At 41.0% G+C, this 17759-nt stretch overlaps 3 protein-coding genes across 4 annotated transcripts; 2 read left to right on the forward strand and 1 right to left on the reverse strand.

Annotated features, from left to right (window-relative positions):
- Positions 1-181: 181 nt before the first annotated feature.
- On the reverse strand, positions 182-6272 carry usp12a (ubiquitin specific peptidase 12a). The gene is made up of 9 exons (XM_056434544.1): positions 6088-6272; positions 4944-5024; positions 4634-4847; positions 4177-4412; positions 3748-3824; positions 3395-3478; positions 3114-3311; positions 1131-1209; positions 182-1047 (listed from the first exon to the last, which is right to left on the reverse strand). The coding sequence occupies exons 1-9, from the start codon at positions 6133-6135 to the stop codon at positions 946-948; spliced, it is 1119 nt and encodes a 372-aa protein (XP_056290519.1). The 5' UTR covers positions 6136-6272; the 3' UTR covers positions 182-945.
- A 452-nt stretch (positions 6273-6724) lies between these two features.
- Positions 6725-10098, forward strand: rpl21 (ribosomal protein L21). Its single transcript, XM_056434147.1, has 6 exons — positions 6725-6769; positions 7466-7544; positions 7662-7723; positions 8360-8472; positions 9461-9611; positions 9976-10098. The coding sequence occupies exons 2-6, from the start codon at positions 7478-7480 to the stop codon at positions 10063-10065; spliced, it is 483 nt and encodes a 160-aa protein (XP_056290122.1). The 5' UTR covers positions 6725-6769; positions 7466-7477; the 3' UTR covers positions 10066-10098.
- Positions 10099-10196: 98 nt separating this feature from the next.
- gtf3ab (general transcription factor IIIA, b) lies at positions 10197-17713 on the forward strand. Of its 2 annotated transcripts, none has more exons than XM_056434144.1 (9): positions 10197-10345; positions 15948-16045; positions 16136-16232; positions 16323-16411; positions 16491-16564; positions 16632-16712; positions 16785-17017; positions 17298-17351; positions 17433-17713. In XM_056434144.1, exons 1-9 carry the CDS (start codon positions 10298-10300, stop codon positions 17556-17558), a joined length of 900 nt encoding a protein of 299 aa, XP_056290119.1. In that variant the 5' UTR covers positions 10197-10297; the 3' UTR covers positions 17559-17713. The 2 variants fall into 2 exon arrangements, with proteins under 2 accessions (XP_056290119.1, XP_056290121.1); XM_056434146.1 differs by lacking the exon at positions 10197-10345 and adding an exon at positions 10354-15626 and having other exon boundaries at positions 15713-16045.
- The last annotated feature ends 46 nt before the right edge of the window (positions 17714-17759 follow it).

Here is a 17759-nt window from a genome sequence, read left to right on the forward strand (position 1 = left end):
GAACTTGTTGTATTATCGTAGCCTGTGTGCCTTTCAACGAAGCACCTGCGTTCTGGGTCTGAATGGATGAAGCAGCAGGAGCGCGGGGCTACCGGGCTCCACCGCCGAGGGGCGCGGTTGAGCCCCCCTATGAGTCATCAGCGCGCACCTGTAGGCCGCAGGAAAGAGGGCACACCCTGCATCAATCTTACTGGCTTTATTTCGTTTTCTTTAAAACAGAAATTAATCGCTTTACAACAGGCCTTTTCAAGCAAACCCTCACAATAAACTTGCCAACACCTACAAAACGGTATCAAAAGTGCACCATAGTGTTCATACATCTTCTCAAGGTCTAACGATTTCCAATGATAATATTATCTTATTGTTATATTTATACAAATACCATTCTGTACACTGTAGAAATACACAACCCGGTGTGTCCCAGAAGTGGGACGCTCACCCCCAACCCAAACCCCTTTACGTCTGATCAAAAACGTGACCCACTCTCAGTAAATCCCAGTCCAGAATAACGGTGTGGGGGGTGAAGACACCGGGCCGATGTTACATCATATGAATTATTAAATACCCCTTCAACCCCACACCCAAGGAAAAAAATCAAATATGCCACTCATACGACCAACCAATATCTGTACATCCCTCATTCGTCGTCTCTTTAAAAACAAATCTTGACACGGTTTTCATTCATTATCGTCTCATCGTTCAGACGGCAGCAGCGTCCAGCCGGAGTGAAGGGGACGAGGTGCAGGGCAAGGAGGTGGGGGTCCAGGAGGAACTTCCACGGCTGAGCTGCAGCGCTGAGCGCGTAAAAGCACAATAACTAAATACAGCTGGGCGGGCAGGTGGGACACCAGTTGGGCTGCTGTGGCGTGTTTATAGTCTGCTGCTCCTCATGAAGCGGCAACAGAGCATCTTCTGGTTCCTGTGGCTAAACATGGGGCTCCACGTTTAGTCTCTGGACTGGTAAAACAGGATGTAGCCCGATTCAGAGTTCTTGGAGATTTCAGAAGTGAGACCGTAGAATTCTTCTATGGCCTGCGCGTCAATTTTCTACAAGAACAGAAAGACGAGGTTTAAAAACTACACGTACTGTGAATACTAAATCAAATGTAGATGCACATTAACCTACTTACCTCCACAATATCATCATCAAACAGCAACCAGAAGTCATGACTTTTCACAATGGCAATGTAGTGACCCCTGTTTGGCCCACTGTAAAGAAACAGAACACTTCATTAAAGGCAACTTTAACTACTGTGAACATATTCGGCACGGCATGACCCAATGCATGATGGGAAATGTCTGGCTGTCGCCAGATCAAACAGCTGATTGGCTCCTAGATGTGACGACAAGCATCACGTTTTGTAGAAAATCCTTTTTTTCTGCGAAGTTGTAATATTTAATGCTCGATTGTTGTCCGTTAGTCTCGTGTTGAACGATGAAGGTTTCATCCAAAAACATGTATTGTCCAATTGATAATAATAAAGCGTATTCATGAAAATATTAAATTGAGCATCCAAGTGTTAAACAGGCAGAAACAAAGGATATCATAAAATGCCAGATACACACACACCGTCCCACATACAAATATATTTACAAACACATGAATAAAGCTGAACGAGGTCTGCGAACTACAAGTAGCCTACAGATCGGATCTAACGGGATGTAACAGTTTCTTTCACTTCCTGTTTATTCTTTGAAGGCAGCGGGAACATGTCTGACTTGACCGCAGTTGGCTTTCCCTGCCCCCGGCTGCTGCTCTCGTCCACTTTACGGACTTCTCGAACGAGCCCAATACTTGGACTGACAATCAGGTGTTTCCACTTGTCGTGCCTGATTAGACTCCTTCCTAAGTGTGTAAACATTACGTTTGATTGACATTCCTCTGACCGTCCAAGGAGGAGGAAACAGCCGAGTGGGAGTACACGCCTCTAATGAAACACAAATCTGTGCAGCTGTGAACAAACACACATCACATGGTCAGCATGGAATGACCCGTACGAGGCTGAAGCTCAAACTCACTGAACCTGACAGACACACTGGAGCTGGTTATCAAAATGTCGTGATCAACATACACGGAAGTAGTATTTATAATGTCAGCGTGAGAAAAAAACATTCATTGAGATTGATGAATACGTTCTAAAACTAAAAAGGTGTCTCAATCCATGAGAGGTTATGGGCAGAAATGTGTTAACTTCACTCAGTTGAAGCAGTGTCGAATATACTGTTTTATTTCAGCACCATCACGACACCAACTGAAATCCCTGATGATATGTGGCCTAAAACCATGACATCAATTTACTTGTATGCCTCCGTGCTCTGAAAATAACTTAAAACACCAGAACATATTCTGTGAATATCTATGGCCAGGGTGTATATTTTATTACATTGTTTTATATATATATATATTGTATATATATATTGTATGTATATACATATATATATATATATAGTCTCAAAAAAGTGTATATTTTATTACATTGTTTTATATATATATATTGTCATGATGTATATTCTATTACATTGTTTTATATACATATATTGTTAATACTCTCTTTTCTGTGTGGATATTGTATAGTTTATTCTCATTCTTATTCTTTTAGTCTGCTACTGCTGTCGGGTTGTTTTGCACATAAGAATTTCACAAACCGATTATACTTGTATAAAAGGGGATGTGACAATAAAAACTTGAAACTTGAAAAAAAGGAAGCATAGATGAGTAAACCAAAGGGAGAAGATAAGATTCAGACAGACGACCGACTAATTTGCTCAACTCTAAATAAATTTTTTGAATTATTTCCATTTGTGGAGGGCGAGAGTCTGTTTCAGCCTTGCACTGTGTGAAGAAAGGGGAACACCTTGTATAAAACAGACAAAGTGCCCACTCACACTGGGTCAAAATCAGCACTGGTTAACAGTGCAGCACAGCTGAACGAAGCTGGATGAGGGTGTGTTTTCTCCCACTAGATGTGATTTAGATTGTAATGTGCCTTCATTCTTGTGCCAATGGGTTCACATGCATTGTATTATTAGAAACATGTATTATCTGCCCGTCTCTGGATGCTGTGAAGAAGGTTATGAGGTGTATTATTCTGGCTGTGTGATCACCTACACACCTCCCACAATGCACCACCACAGCGACCAGATCGTAGAGTCTCTCAGGATTGGTGGCGTCCCCAGAGGTGTTGAAGAGGCGGAGCTCCAGAGGGAAGACGACGCGATAGGATAGCTTGGTGTAGCGCTGCAGCTGCTCCATGTACTTAAAGCGTTTCAGGTGCAAAGCCAAGATCATTGGCAGCTTCTTAACACGCATCCTACATCACAAACATTACAGAGTCAGACACAACATCCAACGAACAGCTAAAAGCACAGCTTAAGAATAAACCTGTGGACTGACCTCTTGTGTGCCTCCTGCTTGCTTCTACATTCTTCACAGTAGTATTTGTACTCACTGCACAGCGTCTCCGTGTTACTGAAACCTCTGAGAGGAGCCACAAAGACATGATTAGTCAAAGTAAAACATGAGGTCCACGTCACCAAATTAATTACGTTTATTTTACAGGGACAATGCAAACCAATCAACAGAAAAACTGTAAAAAAGGAAGAACTTTTAAAAAGCTGGAACCATCAAATATCTTACATTTCTGCTTAAAAAAACGGTTTTCTTTAATTATAAGAGTTGCCAATTCATTTTCTGTCAATCAACCACTATCTCGGCTTCAGCTCTGCTTCTACATGTTGTTAAGTTACCTGAGGCAATGAGTGATGGAGGTATTCTGTTCGACATCCACAGAAAGGTCCAAAAAATCCTCATCTTTGCTGCTTATCTAAAGAGAAAAAAGGACATCAACATAACCGTAAAGCAACCAAAATCAAATACTAGATAAATGAGTCTGCTGGATAAGTTTGAAATAACATTATTTAGGCCTACCGTTCTATTCTATTTGCCTTAAAGATCGGTTGCACTTACACCGAGAGAAACTAAAGCACAAACAACTTAAGCTGTTCTCTATTCTGGTGCCAAAGAGCTTCATCTGTGCACGTTATCTTATGTGCCTCAGCAGCAGGACTGTTTGAGTTGAAAACATGTTTAACCAAAACTCTGGTGACACCGTAGAAGATGTTTGGTGGAGGCCACTTAAGCTTCACCCTCATATGAAAACAGGAGAGGCGTCTTACTGTTTCACAGGTAAGGCAGCGTGTCTCATTGGTCAGAGTGCCTTGGAAGATCTCATGGACCCAGGTTGGAGCGGGTGTGGCATTGCTGTTGTTGTTCTGAGAGTCCAACGTGCCGTTGGCAAGGCGGCCGTTGGTCTTGTCCTGCTTTCTCTCCTCCTGAAGCAAATCTGCGATGGTGTTTAGCAGGTAGTTCAGGAATTCATGTGCATCCTGCTGCATGTAATTGTCAAACAGCTCTGAGGAAGAAAGTTGTAGAGAGAGACTTTAGAGTTCCAATTCAGCTATTTTACATGTTCAGCGGGTACTTCATGGTCTTTTGATGTTTTCAAGCTCTGCAGGATTCAGCAGCGAACACGTTGAAACGAAATGATTAAATTAAAAACAGCGTTAAATTGTAACTGGTATAGCTTTTGTTTTAATCACACCAATCTCCCATAATGTATCAGTTTCCTCTCACCATTCTCTTTGCGAAGCCGTGTGATGAACTTCTTGGGCGGTATGACGCCCACTTTCCTCTTTTGGTTGGCAATACTGTGAAACAGGTCGGCTAGGCATGTGAGCAGGTTCTCCTTTCGCCGTGGCTGACTGCGGTATGCCAAGATCTTCTCCCGAAACGGTCGGCAGAAGTACAGTGCCTGCAGCACCGAGTTGCAGTAGCAGGTGTTTCCAAACTATAATCAGATGGAATGGAGACAAATCAGTTTGAGCACACGCCAGGTGGAGAGGTTTACATAACGGTGAATCTGCAGGGTGCATCATTCACTTACATTGACCAGGCCAAAGTAGTGCTCATTGACCGGAAACTGCTCAGATCCAATCTCTTTCTCCAGAGCAGAGGCATTGGCGCCCTGTAAATGCAAATACATTTTATTTAAAACGTTTCTTTTTGCAAGTCAAGACATATTTAAATTACTTGGGGGGGGGGGGGGGGGGGGAAACGTTGACAGAAACACACCAATGCCACGACTGAATCAGTTAATAAAATGGCAAATGACTTACCAGCAATAATTAATGTTGATGGGAATTCGTAGCAGGGATAAAAACAACAACAACGGGTGCTGTAAAAACTCCCAAGACATTCTCCCCGCCCAGCTACACGCTGCCCTTTTATGAGGTTGTAGATAAAAACATCATCTTTAGCCGAAAGCAAAATTGAGCTCATCCAAAAATTATTTTGTAAAACTTGGTTAAGAAGACAACATTACACGTGTCAGTATAGAAATCATTCAAACGCAGAATTGAATTTGTAAGTGGGCCCAGAACTCGGCAGAGGATGTTTGTGAAACGCTAAAAAAATACAGTGCGATGCATGTAGACAGTGACAAACTGTCCACACGGACCCGGAGCGGGTCTGCAACTGCGCAGCTAATGTTAAGCCATGTCGTCATTGCTTTGGTTAATGTCTGGTAGTGAAGGCCAACACGTCAACTTGCTTTTTTTTCACCGCTTCTCTACCATTAAGCGACATATACTGCAGATAATTCATTATCATTCATGAACCAACGGTGATACAGGTGGTATCGTGTTGCAACACTGGCTTAGCTTCCCGTTAGCTCGTCACCTCAACGTTAGCTCGCTAACTGCGGATCCCAGTTGCAGCAGGTGCACTGTCACTGTCCACGAAGAGGCAGGGACAAATATTAACCAAATAAATAGTCAATGAGGGAGGTGGAAAAAGCATATACACCAAAGAACGTCCATATACTGCGGTGAGCAAAAAAACAGAGCGGAGAAAGCAGTGGGTGTCTGCTCGCTTTGCTATGGTCGGAAATATACTTGGCTAGCACCGACCCCAGAATCAACTGCTAATATTTAAAATAACACGGTTAAAAAGAAAATCACGGAGAAGCAACGACTTCTATGTAAGTTTGTAGTCCGAGTAATGCCAGTTTGAGATTGCCGTGCACTTACCATGGTACAAAATGAGGCAAATTTGGAGACTGTCATTAGGATTTCCATTCGGCTAGCGCCATCTTCAACCACCGCCGCGCGCTGATAAGACTGAGGGGGAGGCAGGCGATGCTGCTGCGCTCCCTCCGAAGAGGTCCAACAGATGAAGAAGACAAGAGGATTCCCTGCCTGTTGTTCCGTCTTCGTGTAATCACGGTGGTTCAGCTAACAGTAAAGCGGTTTGCTTTTGTTTGTGGTTATATGGTGTCATACTTTCAGACACTCGTAACCTTATAAGAAAAGATCAGGGAAATAATCCAAACATTGTTGATATAGTAACGTAATCTCTACGTAACTTTAAAAAAGAAAGCGTCGCCTTCGGACGTTTTGCGCATGCGCATTATAAATATGTTCAACAGCCTGATCATATTAAATAATGTATTGTCATTTAGCTATTACACACAATTTGAAAATCCAATACACGTTATATATTATAACTATAAACAGTCTGAGTAGTTTACTTCCTTAAACAGTGGCAGATATTACATCGTAATTCGTGAATGAGCTGACAACTTTGCATTTACGGGTATTTCGTTCAGGCGATATCTCGGCCTGCCCTACAGGCTCTGGACGTTTTACTAGGCGGAGTTTGGGGTCTTTTTATCTCTCTTTCCGCCGCACCCGCCATCTTGTCGAGACCGGGGTAAGATCCTCTCTCTGTTAAATGTTATTTTCTACTTTATTGCTATGTAATTCCTACGTTGTTAGATTAATTATATTTCAGGTAATTTATTTTACATCTCAGTAGGCTAGAAAAGCGTGAACAAACGTTGCATCGAGGGACATTTTCCGTTGAAAGTGAGCAGGAGCAGCAGCGTGGCTCTCCATGCGGGCCTGACGGGCAGCACAACGTTTAGCATTCACAGTATTTTGTTGTTGCACCCGCTGTAACTCGTATAACGGGACATTTCTGGTGGATAATCGACTGTTTTCGACAACTGTAATATTGCAAACATCGTGATGCCAAGTCGGAGAGCGTTTTACGTGTATCTCGCTGCTATTTGTTACATACGTTTCTTAGTTTAGCTTTATGTTTAATCAAATTAATGAAATCCCATGTGCGTGTGATCGGGATACACTACACCATTTGTATTATTGCCTTCAATCAGCTGTTTTAAACACGACGCTCATCTTTAGTTGTGACGGCTAACTTATCTCAGGTGATATCGGTCTTACCATTTAGTCTTATTGCGTCATGACTTGTTCCTTGTGGTGCATTGAGACAAAATCCTGTAGATATTATAATGAATACATGCCATTTTCGTATGTTGAACAAATGGAAGATGTACATTGGAAGAAAACCAAAGTTGTGACTAACTTATGTATATTTTTCACCCAGTAATCAGGCATCATGACGAACACCAGAGGCAAGAGGAGAGGGACCCGGTACATGTTCAGCAGACCATTCCGCAAGCATGGTGAGTAGTTTATATCCAACCAAACAGAGTGAAACCCAAACCCACATTTGGTATTTAGAGGCACTGACAACTCTTTTGCTAAGTGACATTATTTCATCGGCTGCATTTGCTTCACAGGCCCAATTCCCCTGTCTATTTACATGCGCATCTACAAGAAAGGAGACATCGTTGACATCAAGGTAAGTCACAGTATGAGTTGGCTAATATCATTGGTCAAATTCAGACATTTGTGTAAACAGGATTGAGTCACCCACTGCTAAACAGAAAAGTTTATTTTGAAGATATGTGGTCCACCTGAGAAGAACAGCAATTATTTGATAGATACAGTTTAAATTGGATGCTTAGGTGGGCATAATCTTCAGTACTTAATACATTTTCAGTTGCAAGATTGCAACTAACTTAAACTTCTCCTGTTTGCCAAGCATGTAGGAGATGGCTGGTCTGAAAACTCAAATATCCTTTATGTAGAGCCGGTATTTGGTTTGTCTGTTCAGGGTTACTGTAGAAACATGGCAGTCGGCTCTGTAGAGGACCTGCGCCATATTTTGAAATAAACTTAATTCTAAGCGAACACATGCCGATTCTTATTATCAGGTGATTATACATTAAGGAAAACTTGCTCGATATCTGCCCATAGAATAGGTGCACCTAAATGTTACACTTTCTTTTAAGTTGTGACAGTATCATGACAAATTTAAGGTACAACATTTTCTGAATAAGAGCCGAGTTTGTTATTGACAGTTTTACTTGACTCACTTAAACACTACTTTGTTTCACTTTGAGTAATGCATTGTAATCTGCTATTTTCTTTTCAGGGCACAGGTACCATCCAGAAGGGGATGCCTCACAAGTGCTACCATGGCAAGACAGGACGTGTCTACAATGTAACACAACATGCTCTTGGCATTATTGTCAACAAGCAAGTCAAGTAAGTAGGAAGGGACTTTTGTTTTGTGGCATCTAAATGTTAATACCTAAGCAACTTTGAGCTTTAACACACCAAATGACTTAAAACTAGCTCAGACTAACACAAACTACTATTTAAGGACTACGGATCACGCTTTGATTTGTTGACCAGTTCTCAATTGTTAAACTCACCGAATTAAGATAACTGTCGTTAAAGCTGGGTGATATGACCGATATCTAGTCTGTATCTTTTAAATACAAAAGGGGACAGCAAATGTAATATGAATAAAAATCACTTTTTTTTAATTTTTTTTTTTTATGATCTTAATTTATACAATAGTTTACTCGCCCGACTATTTGTTTAATACGCTTCATACTGTACTGTTTTTAGAGCTGATTACATTTGATGATGTCTAACATTCATAGATATCAGAAATACACCACACTGCATAAAGTTATCTTCATGGATGTTCTTTTACGATCCTTTAGACATATTTTCTGCAACTCTTAAATCCTAGTTTTAGTCTTTGGTATGTACTTGCTTATACTCCATCTAGAACAACAGTTCTCAAGTGTGGCCATGGATAGTGGGGCAAAGCGTAACTGGGGAATTATATCATGTTTCCCCGGTGGAACAGTTAACAAATTGCGCCAACACCACTGGTGTTGTGATAGCCTGCCAGTCTGTAGGTTAATGGAAGGAACGGATACGCTACCGTCCCCCTTCTCTTCTCCTCGTGAACATGCACGCACTTGGCAAACACTTTCTTCCTCCATTGGGGAATGACAAACGTTTGAGAACCACTGATCTAGAGGGAGTGATTTGACCCCATCTTCACTTTGCCACAAGGATTGTCCGTGTCCTCAGTGGTCATTCGCATGGGGGAAAGTATTTCATCCTTACGCACTCCAGTCTAACTCCTGTTTGACCTGGGGCTGTTTTGAGGATACAAATGCCAGTTCTGAGTTTGCTTCCAATGTGGACTAACTTATGTTTTCTGCTGTCACAGGGGCAGGATCCTGGCCAAGAGGATTAACGTGCGTATTGAGCATGTGAAGCACTCGAAGAGCAGGGACAGTTTCCTGCAGCGCGTCAAAGAGAACGAGGGCAAAAAGATGGAGGCCAAGAAGAAGGGCACCTGGGTGGAACTGAAGAGACAGGTATGAAATGATGCCAAATGACCTGTGGCCAACTTTGAGTGTTCCCCCCTTCTTAAAGAAGAAATAATTATTGTTGAAAGGAAGTCATTCAGCTGCAATTATTTTACTGTCACGGAGTGTAGATGAAACTGAAACAAATTTAAAGCATAACATTCAATGTATGGACTATTAAAAGGCAAAGCACTAACATCCCTACTGTATTTTAGATTATGTTGTGAATGAAATTAATAGTTACGCCATTTTAAATTGTAACTAATGTTAGTTTTCATATTGAACACGTTTTTCAAATGTGTATATATATTTTTTTTATAGATTTAGTTATTTGTTCTTTTAAACCCCCCCCCCCCCCCTTTTGTCTCTACAGCCTGCTGCTCCCCGTGAAGCTCACTTTGTCAGCACCAAGAAAAACGAGCCACAGCTGCTGGAGCCCATCCCCTACGAGTTCATGGCATAAAGAGCTCAACAAAATAAAAATATTTGTTCACGGGCTGCTTGCCATGTTGTCATCTGTTCGTATATTTTGAATTGTGTGATGCTATATTGTCATGATGCGCTGTCACTCAGTGATGATTATCCTCCTTTGACTACCAAATGAAATAAAATGCACATTTATTTCACCAGCGATCTGAGAGTGACAAGCCCACATGTCATAAGCATCACACGTCCTCAGTTCTACACGGTTTCTCATGGTTGCACTGTCAATAAGCAACCGCTGTCCTTATCCTTACTGGCTACAGATAGGAAAGCCTTTCACGTTGTTTTATTTAACTGATTTCTCTGAGTAGGGCTTCCTTTGTTGGTAGGAAAATGTCTGTATCGAGCTTATTGAGTCTTTGCTGAAGACGAAGGCCCGGGTTTTAAGTGACTCAATTGTTGCTCAATTCATTGAGGTTATCGCCGACACCTGAATGGAACCTCCTTTAGTATCTACAGATCACCACTCATGTTAAGTGAGTTGTCCCCCTTGTTTGATTTCGGAACAGTCGTTTATAAGCATCTGGTGGTCACTCAGTCAAGCTAATATACATACCTGCAAACTTGTCACCTTTCGGTGAAATTCGCCGTTTTGAAATCAAAATAGGTCATCCACGTGAATAGTGTAGATCCGAAGAGTTTTTGTTTTGGTTAAGGGGGGTAAAGTGGACGGTCGGCGTTTATGAGATTGGAGTGAGACACGGAGAACATGTGATGTGGTGCTCTTCGCAATAAAACATCTTAGATGGAACACGTCGAAGGAACAGGCTCCTCGAACCGAATCCTGGAACAGAATTATGGAACAGGCACACAAGTAAAAAAAAAAGGAAGTTGGTTCATGAATGACTAACCATATTATATATAATGATAATGTAAAGTTTTTATTGCTATTAGGGCCCGATCACTGAATTATTCAGAGGACCTTTTTTCTTAAAATGTTTGTTATTTAGATTTGCGGTCAAAACAATCAAAAGACTAGTTATAAAAGCTTTGAGGTGTCATCAAACAACGTGGATGTGGTGTGGAGACAACAAAAAAGTCACCTGCACCTCCCGTTGTCACCTTTTTCACCCCTCATGAGTTTGCAGGTATGAATATAAGACTTGATGGTGTCCTCTTTCAGAGGGATGCTTGTAGTTGAACCTCATCAACCTGTCACAACAAACTCTTCAGCCAAACATCGCTCAAACCCACAGAGCTCTTTATTGAACTCAATAAGAGATTCTGAAATTTTGCATATGAACTTGTGGCAAGCGAAAACTAATAATATATAATCCATCAGTAGAGATCCCACCGTGCAGTAGGTGGCAGTATCCACCAGGTTATGAAGCTTAAATGGACATGGCCCTGTTCTGGAGATGTGTAGAAAACTGGATTGAGATTTCGGTTATGGCAATCAATGATCAAAATATGTGATTAATTGAATCGTTAACTATATTTTGTAATACATTGCCAATAACCATATAACAACAAATTATTTACTGGTGCTCTTATGGAGGATATTTGTTTACCTGTATATAACTTCCATCACTATTGAGATCAATTCATACGCACAAACAACCATCCAGTGTATACTCATTCAGTGTTTATTAGTTTCCCTATCTGTTTAGTTTACAATACACAGACAACTATATAACAATATTACTTATTTTATTGTTGGTTATTGGTGCTTTTTATATATATTTATGTAAATACCTATATGTTTCACTACTTGTGTACATAGTCCTTTATTTGTTGCTTGTTGTCCTAAGCTGTAAGTAGATATAGAGATTTAAAAAATGTGATTCTGAGCATAACCACAGATCTGGTGACTTTTATTTATTCCAAGTAGTACTTGTAGGCAGGTAAAATCCGCTTCTGAAATCAAATGACAACATGACATGTTTTATAATGTCAGGTATCTACACATTTCTGTTTCGCTGACCGCAATATAAAAACATGTCTTGTTTGAATGTGAATGAGTCGTAGAAGTTATAGAGGTTCATCATTAAGGTAACATTTTGGTGACATTTTTCCATTCTTCAAGTAAATTATGTTTTTTTTATTCAGTATTTTCCACCGAATACAATTTTGATCCATTTATCAGTCATACCTGTGTGTGTGTGTGTGTGTGTGTGTGTGTGTGTGTGTGTGTGTGTGTGAGAGAGAAAAAACTGCCTGTCATAGTGTGTGTGTGTGTGTGTGTGGACCACTTGATGTTTGCTGTTTAATCAGTGGAGGCTGAATGGCTGGCTGGTTATGTGACAAATAGGTTATCTCATCGCACCTCAGTACTTTACCCAATATTTACACAAATTAGGACCAGTTTACAGAGATAGGGAGCAGCTGACAGGATGAAGTGTGTGTGCGTGACGTTCAGGACGTAGAAAGCCATCAGTCAAAGGATTATATTTAATTTATGTGGAAGCATTACTTGAATTTTCTTGGAGTAAGACAATCTCTTCCATATATGTGAAGGAAGCGACGTCTCTTTAAAAAAAGGGGGGGAATACTCAGTGAATGTAAAATGATGTTCAGATAAACCTGCAGAGGTTGCCTTCCTTCACCCTCTCACAACCCTGCAGGTCAGGGACCTCAGACACAGGTCTTATCAGGACAGAGTAATAAGTATCCAACAAGCTGAGGAGAACCAGGAAAAAACAGATGGAAAAATAAAAAGCAATCAATCAATGAGCGTGTTGGCAGCCAAAGCCCTTGGTATTGATCCGGATTTCAGTTGTATAGTATTTAGATAAGGCGAATTGTGCCTCTACGGGTTTTCTATATTCCCACAGCTTTTAGCGAAGGTTGATACCATCAATTAAAGCAAATAATGGATTGAAAATTAATCATGCATTCTATTGTTTCAATTTGTAGGAATCTATGGAGTTTCTTATTATACACGATATCCCCCCCTTGTCTATACATCTACAGTACGTCCTTTGTGTGTGTGTGTGTGTGTGTGTGTTCTCACAGATACACCAGAGTGTCAAGTGTGGCACTGACTCATGGAAGTTACTGATTGAAGAGAGAAAGAGTAAACAGAGAAGGAGAGAGAGAGAGAGAGGGAGGAGGGCAGAAAGACGAGGATGGTGGATAAAAGCCGTGGAGCACTATGAACTCCTTAATCACACATGTTTGACACACACAGATTGAGTCTGTCAGCTCAGCCAGCAGCCGTATCGACCCAGAGTGTTACATATTAACCACACTCACTCACTCACTCACACACACACACACACACACACACACACACACACACACACACACACACAAAGAGTAGATAATTGGATATGGACACCACTGATGCAAGAGGACTTGAGTGTGGAAATGTTGCATTACATGAAATGTCACCGTTTTCAGCCTTTCTGCCTCACCTGATCACCCTTACTTTAAAGGGCAGGTTCAATTGTATTCATTTGAAATGAAAGATCAATGGGATTTTGTTTGTGTTGCTCAAAGCATTTAAACATTTCAACAACAATGTGACTTTCCAGAAACAGTGCACGGTCACTTCAAATAATCCACGAATGCAATGTCTATGTTGAGCTAATTAAAAGAATATAAAAAAAAAGGTTTAACATTTATCAGAATCTTTCATAAACTCATCACGGAAAATATACGCAAGCTTCTTTTTAAAATGGTTTCATATGGTTGATTTTCCTTTAGAAGAGATATGTAGTGGAGTAAAATGCACAATACTTTATTCTGTACATAGTATATAAGGAAATACTGAATACCTAAAAAATATGTCACGTATCAGTACTTTCTAATATAAAATGTGTTTTCTTTCTGTATGTCCTCACCAGACCTCATACTCTCCTCTCAAAAAAAGAGTATGTCCTCATGGTGTGTGTGTGTGTGTGTTTGGGAAAGGCCTGGAGCTTTGACAAAGGCACAAGGAAATCCCACAGCAGGCCAAACAGAGTGCATGTTGTATCTCTGTGTGTGATAGGTGGGGTGATAGAGTCTGTGTGGTTATCAGAGACGAGGGGAGGCATGGTCATATATGTGGATATTGGGCCAGCTGTATTGATCCTGGCCCTGACGGCAGAGGTGGAGGTGCTGGGAGGGACCGGATGGGAAGAGCAGGAGGCTGATAATGGTGTCAACTGACCCAGGCATGCTTACCTGAAGCGTGGGAGGGCACCGAGGTAACGCCCAACAGGCTCTCAATAGGCCTTATTCACAAAAGTCAGTCAAAGGTTTCACATGAGAGCATGGCATGGGCTCAGAGGGGTATCTCTAATGTTTGGACAAGCAGATAGTGTCATTGGATTGTCAGTCTCTTTTTTTCTAGAGCCTTAAAAATGGTGTTTCTTATTTCACTTGAAGCAGCTCCTTTTTAATTTTTGGAGAAAAAAAATAGCCCTTGCAAATAGAAAGTTGAATTCACAAACAAACAAAAGCACCATTGTTCAGTTCAATAAACTGCTTTAGGCTTACATGGTCTGTTATGACCCGTTGGCTAGCTTATGGTGGCTAATCTTGGCTAATGTTAGCGGACTTTAAGTAGATAGAGCTAACTTTGTTTTGTTGACTTATTGACTTTTCTCAAGTTGTGTTACTGGTTACACAATGTTTGAGCATGTAACCAGTAAACAGTTACATAGTCTCGCATCAAGCCGTTTGCTTTAATCAAATGGTTTAGTTTTAGCATAAATGATCATCAGAACCTGAGTCAGTTACTGAGTCACTTATGCTACACAAAGTGTTAGCACGTAGCCTATAGACACTGTGACATTTCCTGAATACAAACTACTGTGCAGCATTTAGCTAAAATAGTACAATTGGAGGGTCATAAAGTGAGCAAAGTGTGCCTAAAGTTAACACTATTAAACATTAGCTACTGATCATACTAGATCAAGTAAGGCTGTGGCAGCACGCCTCCTCACGTATTGAATTTAGCAATGGTGGGTCTCATTGCTTGAGATTTACATTTTCCATTTCCAAAAGAAGGAATGTGCCATTTCTTCTCTGAAATATAGTGCCGATCTCACAGCGGAGAAAGGTTGATATAGTTTCCGATTTGAGGGTCACCAAGGTTCTCACTGAAGTCTATTTTCTGACAACAATAAATCACACCTATCAGAAAACAATACTGGAGCATTGATAAGATTAAGATTAGAGCAGTAAAGTCTGTGTGTGTGTGGTTAAAGGAGACAGACAGTCGCCTCTCTCCCTGCTTGCGCACCGTGTACACACACAGCAGATCAGCAGATATCCTACTGTCTGGAGCCTGGGTGACATTTTTAAAGCCTGAATCAATCAATGTGGAGGAAAGATCATGGAAGTTTATAATGTCTTAATATCAGTGGGATCACGATTAAACTCAGGGGACTAAATCATTTTCTAGCAGCTCACATGTTGCATCACCTGTGCTAGATTCCTGACGGTAACTGCTAAAGGTGTGTGTAAAGGTTTCTTTTATTTTTATATCCATTTATTGCAGTAAAGATAATTAAATCTCAAATACATTGCATATTCTTTCAGTTTCAGTAAAGTAGGACACCCTCTCCCCTGCTCTAATTGGTACAGTCCAATAAGACAAATTAAGCACAGGTGAGCTGCTGGTTGTAGGTCAATAAATGTCCTGCCCCTTTTTAACTAGTTCTGTCTTTAAACTCATCTGACATTTCTTATTAAAGATGGGGGAGAGGTTGCAAAGTAAAAAAAACTTTGGATGCACTGTTTTTGATTGCAAAGCTATATTCAGTAAGTCGTGGAAGCTAGAGGCTCATCTTTGCAAACACACAGGATTGGTAAGTGATCCACTAGTTAAATGAACACGTGACACAAGAAAGACCGAGCGGACACAGTTGATGTGTTCGATTTTCCAGTTGAAGTTGGTGTGATTTTTGTTTTAAATGTTTCCCTTTACTTCAGAAACCGTTCTCCTGTGAGAACTGCGACAAGAGCTTTTGCACTCCGCATCAACTCACCAGACATTCGCTCCATCACAGTGGGGAAAAACCACACCTGTAAGCCTCCATTCACTAGTTAAAATGACTGGGGGAAATAAAATGTAACCTTGGTGTTTGCCTTGACTGGTTACCTGCTCTGGTCTCCAGGTGTCCGGCCGACGAATGCTCTGAGGATTTTGTCACAAAAGCCAGCATGAAGAACCACATGGCTCGAGTACACCAGCACCGGGAGAAGCAATATGAAGTACAGTAAGCCTAAAGTTTTCTGTCTGGCTATTTGCTTGTTTGTTTACTTCAATGCACTGGCTTCCTTTCTGTTCCTGTTGTCTTTCAGTGTGACCATCAGGGCTGTTCACGTAATTTCAACAAGAGGAACCAACTGAAAGCTCATAAGTGTGAGCACCAAGAGCCTCTGCAATTTCAGTGAGTTTCTAAATGTCTGCAGGAATAATAACTTGTATCTTGTTTTTAGTCATCTCAAATGAATTCTTCTGGTTTGTAGTTGCACCGTCGATGGCTGCACAAGAGAATTTCCCTCTCATGGAAAACTAAAGCATCATGAGAAAATGCATCAAGGTTGGTTGCAAGCCAGAAGCTTTTCAGTTATTTTTGGCATGTGTTTAACTAAAGCTCTCTGCTGCAGGCTACCCTTGCGAGAAGGAGGCCTGTCCTTTCCTGGGGAAAACTTGGACAGATTATCTGAAGCACAGGAAAGAACATAAAGGTATGAATGTGTAATGCTATAACATCTTGTGGTGCGACCCTGTTAACTCAACATGATTGCCTTTGTCCTCAGTCAAGGTGCCGTGTGGAGAGTGCACGAAGCTGTTCAACAATGCGTGGTTCTTGCATCAGCATAAGCAGCGTGTCCACTCCGGGGATTGGAGGAAGCTGTTGTGCCCAAACCAAGGTTGTGGTAAAAAATTCACTCGTCGCTTCAACTTGGAGAACCATGTCCTGGGGGACCATGAGGGCAAGAAGCCCTTTAGTTGTGCATATGCTGGCTGTGGGAAAAGCTTCGCCATGAAGGTAAACCGTAACTTTAATTCACAGAGTTTAAGTGATGCTGCGAAGCACAAACTAGTTGGATGTGGTCATGCTGATGGTTTTGATTTTTACTTGCTAAAGGCTTTGACATATCACTAACTTATTTTTTTGGTGTTATTGAGCAGCACACATCATTATACTTTAATTGGTGGCAGATATTAAGTTGACACATTCAAAACAAACTGCACATGGTTTAACTGACTACATGCGATTTAAAAATATTCCTGCAGTGTAGTCTGTAACTGTTCTCATTATTAATCAGGAGAGCCTGTGGCGACATGGTGTGGTGCATGACCCAGCAAAGAAAAAGCTGAAGGTAATGTGTCCTGAACTTTTTTTTTCCTGTTAATTTGTCTTCTCTTCCCTTGTGTGAATGTTTTATTTTTGTCCCTTGCAGAAACTGCGTCTTAAAAAGAATCTGCCCTGGCGCGTGGCGGTGCAGAGCCGACAGGCAGCTGCAGCCGATAGAGAAGAGACCAACACGCTTACTGAAAAGCTAAAAAGCTGCTCAATACAACTTTAAAGCATGATAAATAGTGAGGCTTTATTTTATGAATATCTACATGGTTGTGTTTATTAATGGTGATGCAAATCCCATAGTATTTCAGTTTTAATATACTTTGTTTAATATATTTGTTTAATATACTTTGTTAATGAAAATAAAGCCTCATTAATGCAGCACTAATCTAGCCATCTTTCACTGACTATTCACACTCGACATGTT

This window comes from Pseudoliparis swirei, chromosome 16, assembly GCF_029220125.1.
Source record: "Pseudoliparis swirei isolate HS2019 ecotype Mariana Trench chromosome 16, NWPU_hadal_v1, whole genome shotgun sequence".
NCBI lineage: Eukaryota > Metazoa > Chordata > Actinopteri > Perciformes > Liparidae > Pseudoliparis > Pseudoliparis swirei.